The sequence below is a fragment of the Motacilla alba genome, chromosome Z (assembly GCF_015832195.1).
Source record: "Motacilla alba alba isolate MOTALB_02 chromosome Z, Motacilla_alba_V1.0_pri, whole genome shotgun sequence".
Lineage (NCBI taxonomy): Eukaryota > Metazoa > Chordata > Aves > Passeriformes > Motacillidae > Motacilla > Motacilla alba.
The window spans coordinates 40,518,596-40,531,396 of record NC_052046.1 but is presented as its reverse complement, the minus strand read 5'-3'; the positions used below and the strand labels follow the sequence as shown (position 1 = coordinate 40,531,396).

The 12,801-nt window shown below is 44.9% G+C and overlaps 1 protein-coding gene across 4 annotated transcripts in view; it reads left to right on the top strand.

The window, feature by feature from the left end:
* The window catches only part of CORO2A (coronin 2A), a 57,896-nt gene extending 49,040 nt beyond the window's left edge, over positions 1-8,856 (top strand). For all 4 annotated transcript variants that reach the window (XM_038124123.1, XM_038124124.1, XM_038124126.1 and 1 more), the window contains exons 7-12: positions 1,183-1,287; positions 1,616-1,712; positions 3,486-3,598; positions 4,675-4,765; positions 5,395-5,657; positions 6,898-8,856. In XM_038124123.1, coding sequence (XP_037980051.1) covers positions 1,183-1,287; positions 1,616-1,712; positions 3,486-3,598; positions 4,675-4,765; positions 5,395-5,657; positions 6,898-7,029 — 801 coding nt within the window. In that variant the 3' untranslated portion in view covers positions 7,030-8,856. The remainder of the gene's footprint in view (positions 1-1,182; positions 1,288-1,615; positions 1,713-3,485; positions 3,599-4,674; positions 4,766-5,394; positions 5,658-6,897) is intronic.
* The last annotated feature ends 3,945 nt before the right edge of the window (positions 8,857-12,801 follow it).

Below are 12,801 nucleotides of genomic sequence, written 5' to 3'. Positions count from 1 at the left end.
ATGGTAGAGTACTGAGTACATCTACCCTTTCATATGCAGTGGGATGTTTTTACTTTGTCAGCATCTAAATATGTCCCTGTGTATCAATCACCATGCAGCACAATCTTTTGTCTCTTTGTAGTGCTGTCACGCTTTGTAACCAGACAAAGCTAGTAGACCAGGCCTACAATTTGCTATGTTTTGGCTATGTTTGGACATGGCTTCTTTGCACACGTGAGACACAAAGCACTGTGCTGCTGTCTAAAGGCTTTCCACAGCGCTAAGCAGTGCTGTGACACTTCATGGGTGTCATGTCAGGGTTTTACATGCTTGATTTAAGAACACAGTGGAAACATCTGTGAAGCAAGGTATGTAAAGCCTCCTTAGGAACAGGGATTGGCACAGAGCCTGCCCAGCAGGCCTCTTTCTCATGTCCACACCCATCTTTGCATCTAAACAGATGCTCTGGCTTACTGCAGCCTGCAGCTGGTCAGTTCTGCAGGAGAAAATGTGTGTTAACCCTATGCTAAATACATGTTTATGTGAGAATCGCCATATGGACAGCCATAGGACACCAGAGTCTGCTTTGTCAGTCCTCCCAAAATCACTCCCTTCAGCAGTGCAGAGATAGCTTTGTACAAGACATGAGAGCTTTGCATATGGAGTGGTGTGCTGTGTCCTCCTACATGGCTTACCTGCAAAAGACCAGTGGGAGGTTCTGTCCTAGCATCAGGCACCTTCCCACTGTGCAATGCTGAGACTGCTTGGCTGATGCAGACTGCTCTTGTGGGTGGTGCGCTGTCGTGAAAGTATTGCCTAGACCAGAGGTTTTAAGACAATATGAGTAAAGTTCAGTGTGAATTTTATACCAGTGGTGCAGGTGTACCCTGAAGGCCCCTTCATCTCCTGTGGTCTGGCCCATGTAGAGGCAGGCAATGTTTCTTACCATATCTACACCCTGAAATGCCATGAGATGCCTGAGGTGTTATAGTGGTAGGAACTTCAGACAAGGACTGGGACAGAACACCCATTTCTCACTATAGAGCTTTGCAGCAGTCTATGCATGGCCCTCTGCTCAGGGCTGTGGGTCATTACAGAGCTGTGCTCACATGCCACTGCCAGGTGGGGTTCAGGTGAGGTGTCCTGGACTTGAGGTGACTGACAGGTGATTGCAGCTGACTCTTTTTCCTGTGTCCTGCCTAGAATGACCTTTCTATACCTTTACTGGAGGAGGATCTGGATGGTGACTCAGGACTACTGTTTCCCATCTATGACTCTGACACACACATGCTTTACGTGGTGGGAAAGGTAAGTGCTTTCCACATCAGCAAGTGCAGGCCTGTTTGATTCTGCTGTCAGCCTGTGTTGTGACAGACTGAGGTCAAAGATGCTCCTGAAGCAGATGGGGTTGGGCCAGAGGGTGCTTCATCATCAGGCCACATTTACCACCTTTACAGATGTACCATGTTTATTGTGGAGAGGTACACAGCTGGGTCCTAACCTTCCCATATAGAAATTTGAGGATAAGCATTTGTTTCATTGTTCATCCTGCATGGCTTCTTGGGGCCAGGAATTCTTCCCAGACTGTTATGCTGAACAGCAGAATCTGGCTGATGTTGATTTTCTTTGCCTTTAGGGTGATGGAAACATACGGTACTATGAGATAAGTCCTGAGAAACCATACCTGAGCTACCTGATGGAATATCATTCTCACTTACCACAGAAGGGAATTGGTGAGTGGCAGAATGTCTAATGTTACAAGAGGATTGTGGATTCTTCATTTTAGAGGCTGCCAGAGTCTAGGACTATCCAAAATACTGTTTAAAAAAGAGAATAAGTCAGGTTCCTCCACACAGGTTTACAGGCGCTTACAGTCAGCTCGGTGTAGCTCACCCAAATATGACAGGTTGTATTACAAGGTCAGAGCTTGGAAAGGGCCCTTCTGACCAACATGGGCTGGGCAGTTTTACCAGTCACTGCTACATCTCCTCTCACATGCCTAGTCAAGGTGGAAAGGAGGATAGTCTAGATTTAAAGGTGGAGAATGCTCCCTGCCGTTTGTAAATTTGTTTCAAGATTTTTGTCTTTGAGCTCTATTTCCATCATTCCCGCTCTGTGATTTCTGTGGTAACAGATGCTTCACAGCTTAATGCCTTCCGTCTTTATTGCTCGTCTACCTTCTTTTTTACTGACATTTCATATTTAGAAATAGATCTATTGTGATTAGGTCACCTCTCCTCCCTTGGAGACCCTTGCTTATTAACCTGTCTGTGTACCACCCACTGTTTAACTAAATCATGTCACAGAATTTAGCTTTCAGCCCTCAGACCTTATTGTTAACCCTTTCTTGAACCTTCTCTGGTCTACTCTGAGTCATATTCCTCTACATGTTTTTAGGATCATTAACACCCCTCCACACTATCTGTGGACTCTTCTGCTTGTAGAGAACATTGGTATGGATATTTGGCAGCACTGAATTTTGTCCCTGCAGGTTGCCTTAAAAAAATTAAAAGGAATATATTATTTAAACCTTAACTGTAAGGATCTCCTCATTACTCAGTTTTTATAATCCTTCCAGTACAACATCCTTGTTTCTCATTGTCATGGTCTCTTTAAAATCATTTCATGCAAAGTAAGTGTACAGGTGTTTTTAAAAGGTGAATCAAGTCTACATCCCTAACCTGCTTTGTTGAGCTGATCAAGCATACTGCTAAGGTTATTGCACAAAAATTCCTTTTCCATATTACCAAAACAAAATACTGTGTGGAGGAGTGGAGTTTAGATTCACTTTCAGATGAAATCACGATGTAAAGCGCAACAGGCCTTCACGTAGAATCTACTGCTTAATGAAGTTGCTGGGTATTAGTAGAAAACTAAGCTTGGGTGCCATGAAGCAAGGTCTACAAGCATAGGGAATCTCTTTTTTTAAGGGAATTGATGTGCATATAGCTGGATACAGGCTGATGAGAGAGAAACCCACTGAGGTTATCACATAACTTAGAGACCTTGTGTGGCTTAGCCAGTCCCCAAAAATGGACAGAAATGGACAGAATCGATGTTCTAACCCTTCCCATTCTCATTTGTGTTTTGGGACAGCACTGGGGGAGGATACTTGTCTGGAAGGTATTTCAGCCATACAGAGCTATTCTGGTGTTGCTTAGGTGTCCTGAAATCCCTTCCTAGTGATCCTGATACTCAAATCCTGTGCCATTACATGCCAGCTCTGCTCTCTTCTGCTCACTTTATTTGGAGCCCATTAGAATGAATAAGGAACAGGAGGCTTAGCATGAAACCTATGCATGTATGTAACAACATGATCTGACAGAAAAAAAAATTGTTTAGTCTTGTCCTTTGTGCCACTGAGCCAGTTTTGGATGCAGACCTTAAACCATGCTGATGTGGTGCTGATGCTATGACTTCTTTCATTGTTTGATGACCCACGTGGCTGATGACATTAGCTTTCTTAAGGAGATTTATACTCCATTTATTTCATGCTCTTCCCCCAGGAATGATGCCAAAGAGAGGTCTTGATGTGGCAGCTTGTGAAATTTTCCGTTTCTACAAACTGATTCCAGCTAAAAGCCTGATTGAGCCCATCTCTATGATTGTGCCTCGACGGGTAAGTCGACCTCAGATCATGTTCTTATCTGAGGCAAATATCAGTGAAAAAATGAGGGCACTGCCCTCTGCGACTCTTGGGGACATGAGAGTAGGTAGAACAAGACATTTTCTCTCTCCTGGCATGGGGGACATAGCTGGCCTATTTCTGGGGCAGCCCTGCCAACAAACCCTATCTGGTAACTCCAGAGTTTACTCTGTTTAATATCTGACTTTCCAAGACATGCTGCTGGGTCTGCTAGCTGTCTGTAAACTTCTCCAATAGAATCTGTTTGACATAATGACAAAAGAGGGAGAGGGGTTGGAGCTGGTGTTGGGTGGCATAATAATCTCCTTGTGGCAGGAAGAAGAATCACCCTGGTAAAACAGGAACTATGAATTCATGGGTCTCTACTCATTGCGTGGAGTTGTGTTACAGACAGCTGTTCTGAAGCATGTAAGGCATGACCCGTTGCACTGAGGATGATGTGGGAATAAGTCTCAGAGCTGGTGTCATCAGAGAAAGAAACATGCCTTGAATCTGTAGCTAGCCAAGGTAGCTCCTGTGTGACTGTATGGGCATAGGTACATGGGAAATGTCAATACTGTGCTCTCTACTTCCAGAAAGTAGAATTTAAAAAGAAGGTAGGAGTTCCTTGAATTCAGAGACACAGGAGAACTAATGTTCACTGCAACTCCCAACCAGGCATGTTCCTCCAGCTTTATCTCCTTGGTCAGTTTCTGTCAGTTGATAATCAGCTGATGCTTTGGGACTTGTCCATCCTTTGTATCCACGTATTCATCCTCAGGAACGTGATTTCATGGGAGTTGAGTTAGCCTATGTTAACCCCCCCCCGCCCCCCATCTGAAGACCTTACCAGCATGAATTAGATTAGGCCTCCAGATAAAATTCTTCTGAGTTGAAGAGGAGCAGAGAGGTCCAGAGCAGTGAAAAGACTTTATGTCCCTGCCAGTGAGTGCTCATGACACTCCCTGTGCTGAAGGGGAATAAATTCATTTTTCTACCACAAACCAGTATGACCTCTTTAAGCCAAAATCTCACTGACACAGTTACTCTGGACTTTTGTTTGCTTCTAGTCGGAATCATACCAGGCAGATATCTACCCCCTGACTGCAGCAGCCCAACCGGCACTGACAGCAGAAGAATGGCTCAATGGGATTAACAAAGGTCAGCACATGGAGAGCTCCCCAGCCCTTCAACTCCCCTGTGAATGTGATAGCCTGGTCAGAGAGCAAGAAAGCTAGATCAGTTTTCCCAGAATTGACTAGGAGACTTTAGAGAGTTGGAGATAAACAATGATAGACAATTATTAAAATAACCTGTAGGTGGTGTTTTTCTAGTATCTGTTTTCCTGTTATTCTCATAAGATTGTTTACAAATGGGCATCTTGTTAACTAGTCAATCAGGTGAAATGTACTGATTAAATGACCATTCAGGTCCACCTATATTGACCAGGGTATGAAAAGAAGCAGTTCAGTAAAGATGGGAGGTGCTTATGCCAGTTAGCCTTCTGACTGTCTATGTGTCATTTGTGATACTCCCCAGGGCTTGGGTAAGCTGCTGCCAGCTCTCTGGCTTATTAACTTGCTAGAGAAAGAGAAAAGAAGGAAAAGGAGAGATGTAGTAAATATGGCTGAAAGTTAAAATAATTTTTTGGCTTAAATTCTGGAAGCTGCTCCAGTCAGCCTCCATGTTTATCTCTGAACGAATTGGTTAAAGCTGGTTGTTAGAATGAATTGCTTAGCACTGAATTTGGGTGTGGTTTGGGAATGCTCACTTGTCTCCTCCCTCCCTAGGGCCCCTCTTGGTATCCTTGAGACCAGGCTCTGAAGCTGTGAAGTCCCTACCACAGTTTCTGGATCAAGAAACAGAAGCTACTGACATGAGCCAGCAACAGAAAGTGCAAGGAATGATTTCACTGGAGGACGAGCAGAAGCCAAGAGAGATTGAAAGTAGCAGAAGGCTGAATGTGAATGAGAGTCTGCTAGAAAATAAGCAAATGTGCCTCTCCAATGGCTTTGACATATTTCAGTGTCCACCACCAAAAACTGAAAGTGAGGTATGAATGTCTCGGGTGAAGTGTTGGGTCTACAGGCTAAGCTCAAAGCCAGATGAGAAAGAATGCCATTCAGACAGTGGCAATTCAGGGAGGTTTTATTTTGCAGGCCTGAGTCAGCGCAAGCCCTTTCTTCTTTGTGGCGGCAGAAACTCTGCCTGCCCTGACTGCCGCAAGGGAAGCAGAAATACGGCCCAGCACAACCCCAGCTGAGGGGGTCTGGAAAAGAGGGGGCAGTCAGCATTCTCACTTCCTAGGCATGCTTGTGGCACAGACCCCTCTGGTGACTGGCTGGGCACAAGGAGGTCCTTGTGACCTCCAGGTTCTGGGGTTTATGCAGGATAACCCTTTGATGAGAACTGCAGTCAGCAAGCCTGGTGAGGCAGCAGGAATTTCTGTGAAAGGAGTGAGTGTACTCCTGGTGCATCCGTGTAGCAGTCTTAACTGCCTGACTGTATTGTGGACCGTGACACGGGAAAGAGTCTGCATCTGCAGCTCACTGCTGAGGGACAACTTACTAGTGCAGTGCTGTTGAAGTTGGCTGCTAGCTGCAGCATGCACCTGGGAAATCCTCTAGAAAAGATCCTGGCAGCTCCATGATCTGTCTTTAATAATGGAAAACTACCTCTCAGTATAGTAATCAAATCTGGCGCAGTGGTACCTCTTTGTGGCGATTTGTCAGCCTCCCACTGTTGGCAGCTCAGGGACATTTTCAAGTACCTGCATTGTGTTTGCTTTTAGGAATCCTGGAATAATTTTCTTACCCTACCTATAGTGAGGTCCCCTTTCATCTCTGCAAGAATTTAGCATCTGCACCTTGATAGGGCAGGAATTTCCACACCTGAATTTCCCTGTAGTGTGAAAAAGGATATTTTTCTGCACGTTTCTGAGCTGGCACCCTAAAGTTACAGAAGCAGCCCTTGCAGAGCTGAGTGCTCTGCTGCATGCATGGTGAAAGACAATGCTAGTCCCAACTGGAAGAAAAAGAAGGACTTGGACTTGTCCAAGGTCAGAGGAGGAGATGTGACAGAGCCAGGAATTTAGACTCTGAATACTTCCTGTGAAACACATGCCATCACAACCCACTCTAGTGGACAACAGGAGCACTGCTGATGTTGTCTGCTGGTTGAAGGCTTCCTCCTTAGATGTTTCTCTCAGAAGTGATGTGACGACTCTGGTGGCATTGTCTGTTAAGCCTATGTTCTCTTAGTGTAAAGGAAATAAAATATGTGTTTCCTTACAGCTTTTACAGATGTATTACCGGCAACAGGAAGAAATCCGTCGACTACGTGAGTTGGTAATCCAGAAGGATATCCAAATTAAACAACTGATGCTGGAGCTCAGAAACCTCTGCACAGACACAGACACTGAATGAGATTGTTGGCCTACAGCTCTTTGTACCCCTGGACACAGGGGGAGACTCCAGTTCCTGCAGATAACTCCTCCTAGATTTTTTACTGGAGGTAGAATTGATATTTCAGGCAGCATGGACTTCCCTGGCTTGTGGTGGTCACATTTCCCTAATCATCACCAGACGGTTTTTGATGGACTTGCTGCGCTTCTTCAGGCTCCCCTTGGCTTGCCTGCTCACCAATGTCAGAAGCTTGTGTATTAATGGTAGTGAGAGACTTTGGAAAATCTTGCTCTTGTGGTCCTGGAGAAGTTACATGTTAAGCTCTGGGAATGACCTGTTTTGCTGCCCCTCCACATGACAGGAGAATGGGAGACTGAAGGCAACTACCAGCTTCTTTTTTTTGCCCTGGGGCCCAGTGATGTGGCTCCTGTGGCTGCTGTCCCCTTGCTCAGGGAGTCCACTCTGCTGAGTGTCAGAGGCACCTCTAGCTCCAAAGTGATCCTTATGCACTCCTCTGACCTCACAGCTTGGCTCTGCCCCCAGGTGCTTCAGGAAAGCCGTGGCTGCCCTGACCTGGTGCTGGGGATAGTCCCACTCTGGGGGTGCCAAGGGCCAGCACTCTTGTGATAGGAGAGTTGGTGTTGGATATCCTACTTTAAAAAGGTCATGGTGTGGGCTAGTTTTTGCCAGAGAAGCTGAAGAGTCTCTGTCGTGTGAGTTAGTGGCCTTTCCCTTCTTCTGCCAAAGACCAGCTGCAGTCAACTGGGGGTCATCAGAGATTGAGAGCAGCATTTAAAGCTGCACAGTGTTGCCAATGGGGGAATTTGCTGAGAGTTTAAAAGAATGAGTGGGGAGTTGGACCCCCAGCCCACTGCAGGTATTTTAGCAATGGTGCTAGAAGTATTGTGTCAACCACATTAAGATCACAGGGCTGTGGCCAGTCATGAACAGCCCTCCAGGACTGCTGGAGTATCACTTGTCCTTAATGCCTGCAGCTGCTGCTTTCTTCACTCCCAGGTGCCACTACCTTGTCCTATTCCTGCAGCTGTCTACAGCTGCAGAGTCCCTCTTGCCTGTATTGTCCAGCCCCCTGCATCCTCCCAGGCTGCTCAGCCTTCCTCAGCCCTGTGGCCAAACTGATCTGTGCCCTTCAGCACCAGCTCTCTGGCTCAATGGTGGACCTTACGGAGATGTCTTAAACCCAGACAGAGCAAGCGAACACTATTTAACCTGTAACTGTGCACCTCTATTGTGGGACGTAGGAATCATGGAATCAACTAGGTCCAGGGGATACGTCTGGGACACATGCTTGTCACCAGATGTGTTTTTTTGGCTGCATTTTTTTTTAATATGAAATGATTTAAATTATTTCCAAAGTAAAGTAATTTTTCAGGGGATTTTTACATCCTCTTGAGAAGTGTTTCTTTGTTATTCTATGACTGACTAGCATAGAGAATGGTTGGTCACTATGGTTCTTATCCTTGGGTTTTGTTGATTTCAGCATTTATGGAAAAGAAAGTGCTTTTATTTAGGCTTTGGTGAGCCTGTTTAATCAAAACTTCTTTTTTAGACAGTATGCCTGTAAAAGCGTGGACTGTGAAATGTATTTAAATTTGGAGCTTAACTGCAACCATTAATCTTTCACTGGAAAAAACCTTGAGGAAATGGAGTTATGCGTTCATGATCTGTGCCTAAATAGTATTGAGTGATCCTTCTGACAGTTTCAGAACTCCTAAAAGCTTTGTAAAAAACTGTTGAACATGGGGATAAAAAACAAATCTGTGCAATGAAAAGCAAATATAACTGAATAATAAATATATTTAGAATTTTGCATTTTGATACATGCAAGACTGTTGTTTTATTATTGTATTTTTGAAGTGACTGAAACTTAAGCTCAATCAAAGTCAGAAAGGATGTGGCCTTACATTAGTAGGTGGGTTGTACACAGAGTTATGCAGATGGCCCTTTCTTTTTACATTGTTCCCAGTTGCCCTTGATGCCACAAAGGGGTGGCCATTGCACGCTGTTCTGAATTGTTGTGTTTGTTGCCTTGAGTAAACTCAGTCCTGCTGGAAATGCATTCTGTGTGGTGAGGTGTTTGCTGCTGTCTTGCAGTCCTAGCTCTACTCTTGTGCAGTACAACTCTAACCAGGCTCTTTTAGTTATTCCACATGAGGAGGGTTTAATGTGTTATTACCAAATTTACTTATTTGAAGACAGGATTTTGATTTAGTAGATGGAAGCAGCACAAACAGAGCACAAGATAGCAGCTGCAACCTCCGGCTAGGTTACAAGCGAAATTCCCATTACGCTTACTGTCATGATGCTGGGTATCTCCAGTCACCACAAAAAAAGTGTGGTCTGAAGTCAGCTCAAGTCTGTAGCTCTCTTTAAAGCTCATTTTGTTGTTATTGTTCAATCCTCTGATTCCCATGGCCATGGTAGCTGTGGTGAAAATCTGAATAACCATCGCCTGTGCTCAAGTCCTTGGAGCTGTCTTTCACTGTAGCGGTTTGTTGATCAGTTACAGCTTTGGGCATAGAAATGCTCATGGCTGCATTTGAGATGTAAATTTAATTGTTTTTTGTAGCATATTTTAGGCCATTGTAAGGAGAAACAGTGGTGGAAACTGCTGGAGGAAGACTGTGCTGGGAACTTTGTGCACCTGCCATGTTATCAGGACCTGTGACCTCCTGGTCTTGTAAGGAGCTTTGTGCTGGTGAGAGTGCCTGGGCAGGCACTCTGTCCCTCTTCAGGGGCTGATACAGTCTCACTGCTCAGACCAAAGCCTAGAAAAAGGCAGCAGCAGCAGGCAGGTTAGTGTGGGAGGCAGAGGAAGACCCTGAAGCGCCTTTGCAACTCTGGTGTTATGGCTTCTTAACCTCAGAGTAAAACACAGCCCTGCCGTGTTAGCTTGCCTGCTGGATTTAGAAACACAACACATCTTCACCCTCTACTCCAGGCCAGCTATCAACTGCAGAATAAAACCTAGACAGTAGTTGTCATTCTCATTTTATTTCTCTTGGGAGGCTATAGTCTTGGTGTGCTCACGGAACTGCAAGCAGAGGAGAGCATGGAGATGATGCCCCCTCGTTTTCCCTGCAGTGGGAAGCAGCAGATCACACTTGTTGTCTTGGGCTGGGTAGCATCCATCCCTAGGATGGGGTGGCTGTGAGCTGCAGGGGAGCACTGAAGTGAAGTTGCAGTATCAGGAATTGCCTCTTGGACATGCTGCAGCACTACTTCAGAGCAGGATCTCTGAGCTTGTGCTGGAGCCACTGCAGTCTGTCTACAACTTCTCTGTGCTGGGGAGCCCAGGACTGGGCTTGGCCTCACATGGCCTCACCAGCACTGAGGGTACAGGAAGGACAAATTCCCCTGAGCTGCTCTTAATGCACTTCTAAATACAGCTGAGGATAGTGTTGGTCATTTTTGCAGAAGGCCAGTGCTGTTTAGCTTACTCAGCTTACTGTCCAGCAGGACCTCACAGATCTTCTCTGCAAAGCTGCTTGTCAGCTTCACAAGTCCCCAGCATGTGCCAGTGCATGGAGCTACTCCTCCTTACCTGCAGGATGGTGCAATTGCTCTTGCTGTGCTTTATCACATTCCTTCCTGTCCAGCTCTGCATTTCACCTGTTGAGGTTTCCCTGAAGTGCAGCACAGCACCTTCTACTCCTTCCACTTTTATATGCTCTCTTAACTTGCTTGAATCTGTGCTGTCCCAGCCTGCAGGTCACTAAGGGAGAGATTCAACAGCTTCAGATTTGTTTTGTAAACAGTTTTTGGTTTTCTGCTCAGAAATCCAGGCTGACTACTCCCGAGCACGTTCTGATTCTTCATGCCTTTGGAAATGCTCTCCAAGAGGATTTTCTCCAACATCTTCCAAAGGATTGCATGACGCTGTAGTTCATTCATCTTCTTCCTTACACGGTTAGAAGGCAGGGCTGAGAGTAATTTGCAACTTTTCCTACTCACCTCCACCTTTCAAAGAACACTGAGAGTGGCCTTGCAATGCCACTGGCCTTCACCTGCCTCAGCACACTTGGGTCAAACCCATCTGGCTCCACAAAGCTGTGTACATACAGCATGTTGAAGCATACCTTAACCTGCTCCTCCCTATTTTGATCCTCCCTAATCTGGTATACAACAGGTATCTGCTTATCTACCACAACAATATCTGTTTTCCTCTGCCAGCTTTCCCTCTCCTTAGAACCTGGTTATGTTCTTCAGATTCTCACCATGGCTGACGTGGTTGTGGGAATCAGAAGTCTGCTATGAACAGCAGCTCTGCAGCCACTGGTTCATGCTCAGTTTCTGCTCAGTCCTCTTTGGGCACAGTGGAGAAAACCACTTGAGTGTCCACACTCTTCAGCAGCTCCCCTGTAACCTGCTAGTTATGTTTGATAATTCTCAGGTCTCTCTTGGTGGTGTGCTTGGTACACGTGAAAAGGCACGACTGCATCCTACAAAGACAGATGAGCCTTGGTAGCCTCTGCACAACATTTTCAACGAAAGGCCCACACAAGCAGCAAACCTCCCTAAATGATAAATCTGATCAGCAGATATGGGGCTTCTGAGCCCTGTAGTGGACAGCACTGTCCTCTATCTATCAGTTGTCACTTCCAGTTGTTTTAAGTGGCTCACATGCACCCAGGAAACCCCTTTCTGTTGGTCCCACCAAGGCCAGGACTGAGACTACATGGTTAGATCTATCACACTTAAAATTCTGCACCTCTGAGCTACTGGCAATTGCTGCCTCTGTCAGCAAAGTACTCTCTCCCGAGTAAGATCTATGTGGAGAATTAGAGGGAAAAAAAAAAAAAAGTTTAATTTTCTGTGTCACAACATGGCAAACATTATACCCAGTTCTCTCCAAATTCTTGTTTGTGAAAAAAATGATGCACAATAATCTGTTTAAGCAAGTTCTTAAAATAAATGCATACATAAATGAAGATTGTTTCCTCCTCTGATTTTCTCTCTTCTTGTTTTAGCATGTTTTATCTTCAGTAGAAATTTGCACATTCAGTAATTCTGATCCCACCATAAACACCCCTGGAGGATTCTCAGAGGAAGGGGCTTAATAGCAGAAAGAGTTATCTGTGTTTTTAATCTTTCTCAGTGCTTAGTCATGAGATTTGGATAGTATATGTGAGAGGCATTATAAATGGATAGAGGCAGCATAATTTTATTTCCTTTAACAGTAGAGAGCTTGGTCCTTCATCTGCTTTGAATGTTGCCTCATATTCTTCTCTCTGTATTAGAGTGAACGACAGGGCTTCTGCTTTGTGTTGGATTTGATGCTTTATATTTTCACCATCTTGGCTCATGTGGGTATATTTGATCAGATCTTGCAAGGTTTATGGGAAAATACCATCATTACCTTACCTCAGCTTCAGATCTTTACATGCCAAAGTTGAATCTTTGCACTGATTCCGTATCTCTGCAGGACTTGATGTAAACAAATTTGAGCAAGGAACAAAAAATTCTGATGAGTAAACCTGAGGGGTAGTCTGTAGGGTAGAATCACCTAAAAATGAAGGTAATGTGTTTTGAATCAAACCTTACTTCCTAAAGATAGCCTTTACAGAACACATCAGTTTCTTTGACTTAATGCAATCTGGAAAGCTTAATTTCTAGGTCAGTTACAGTGTATCTGATTGTGATGCAAAATATTGGGTACTTTTTGGACAGGGTCCCGGACTATGGATTCTTCAATTTCCACAAAGATGTTCCTACAGAATTTTTTCATGTGAGTTTACCTGAGCCTTTTGCAAAAAGTATGTTTAATACGTC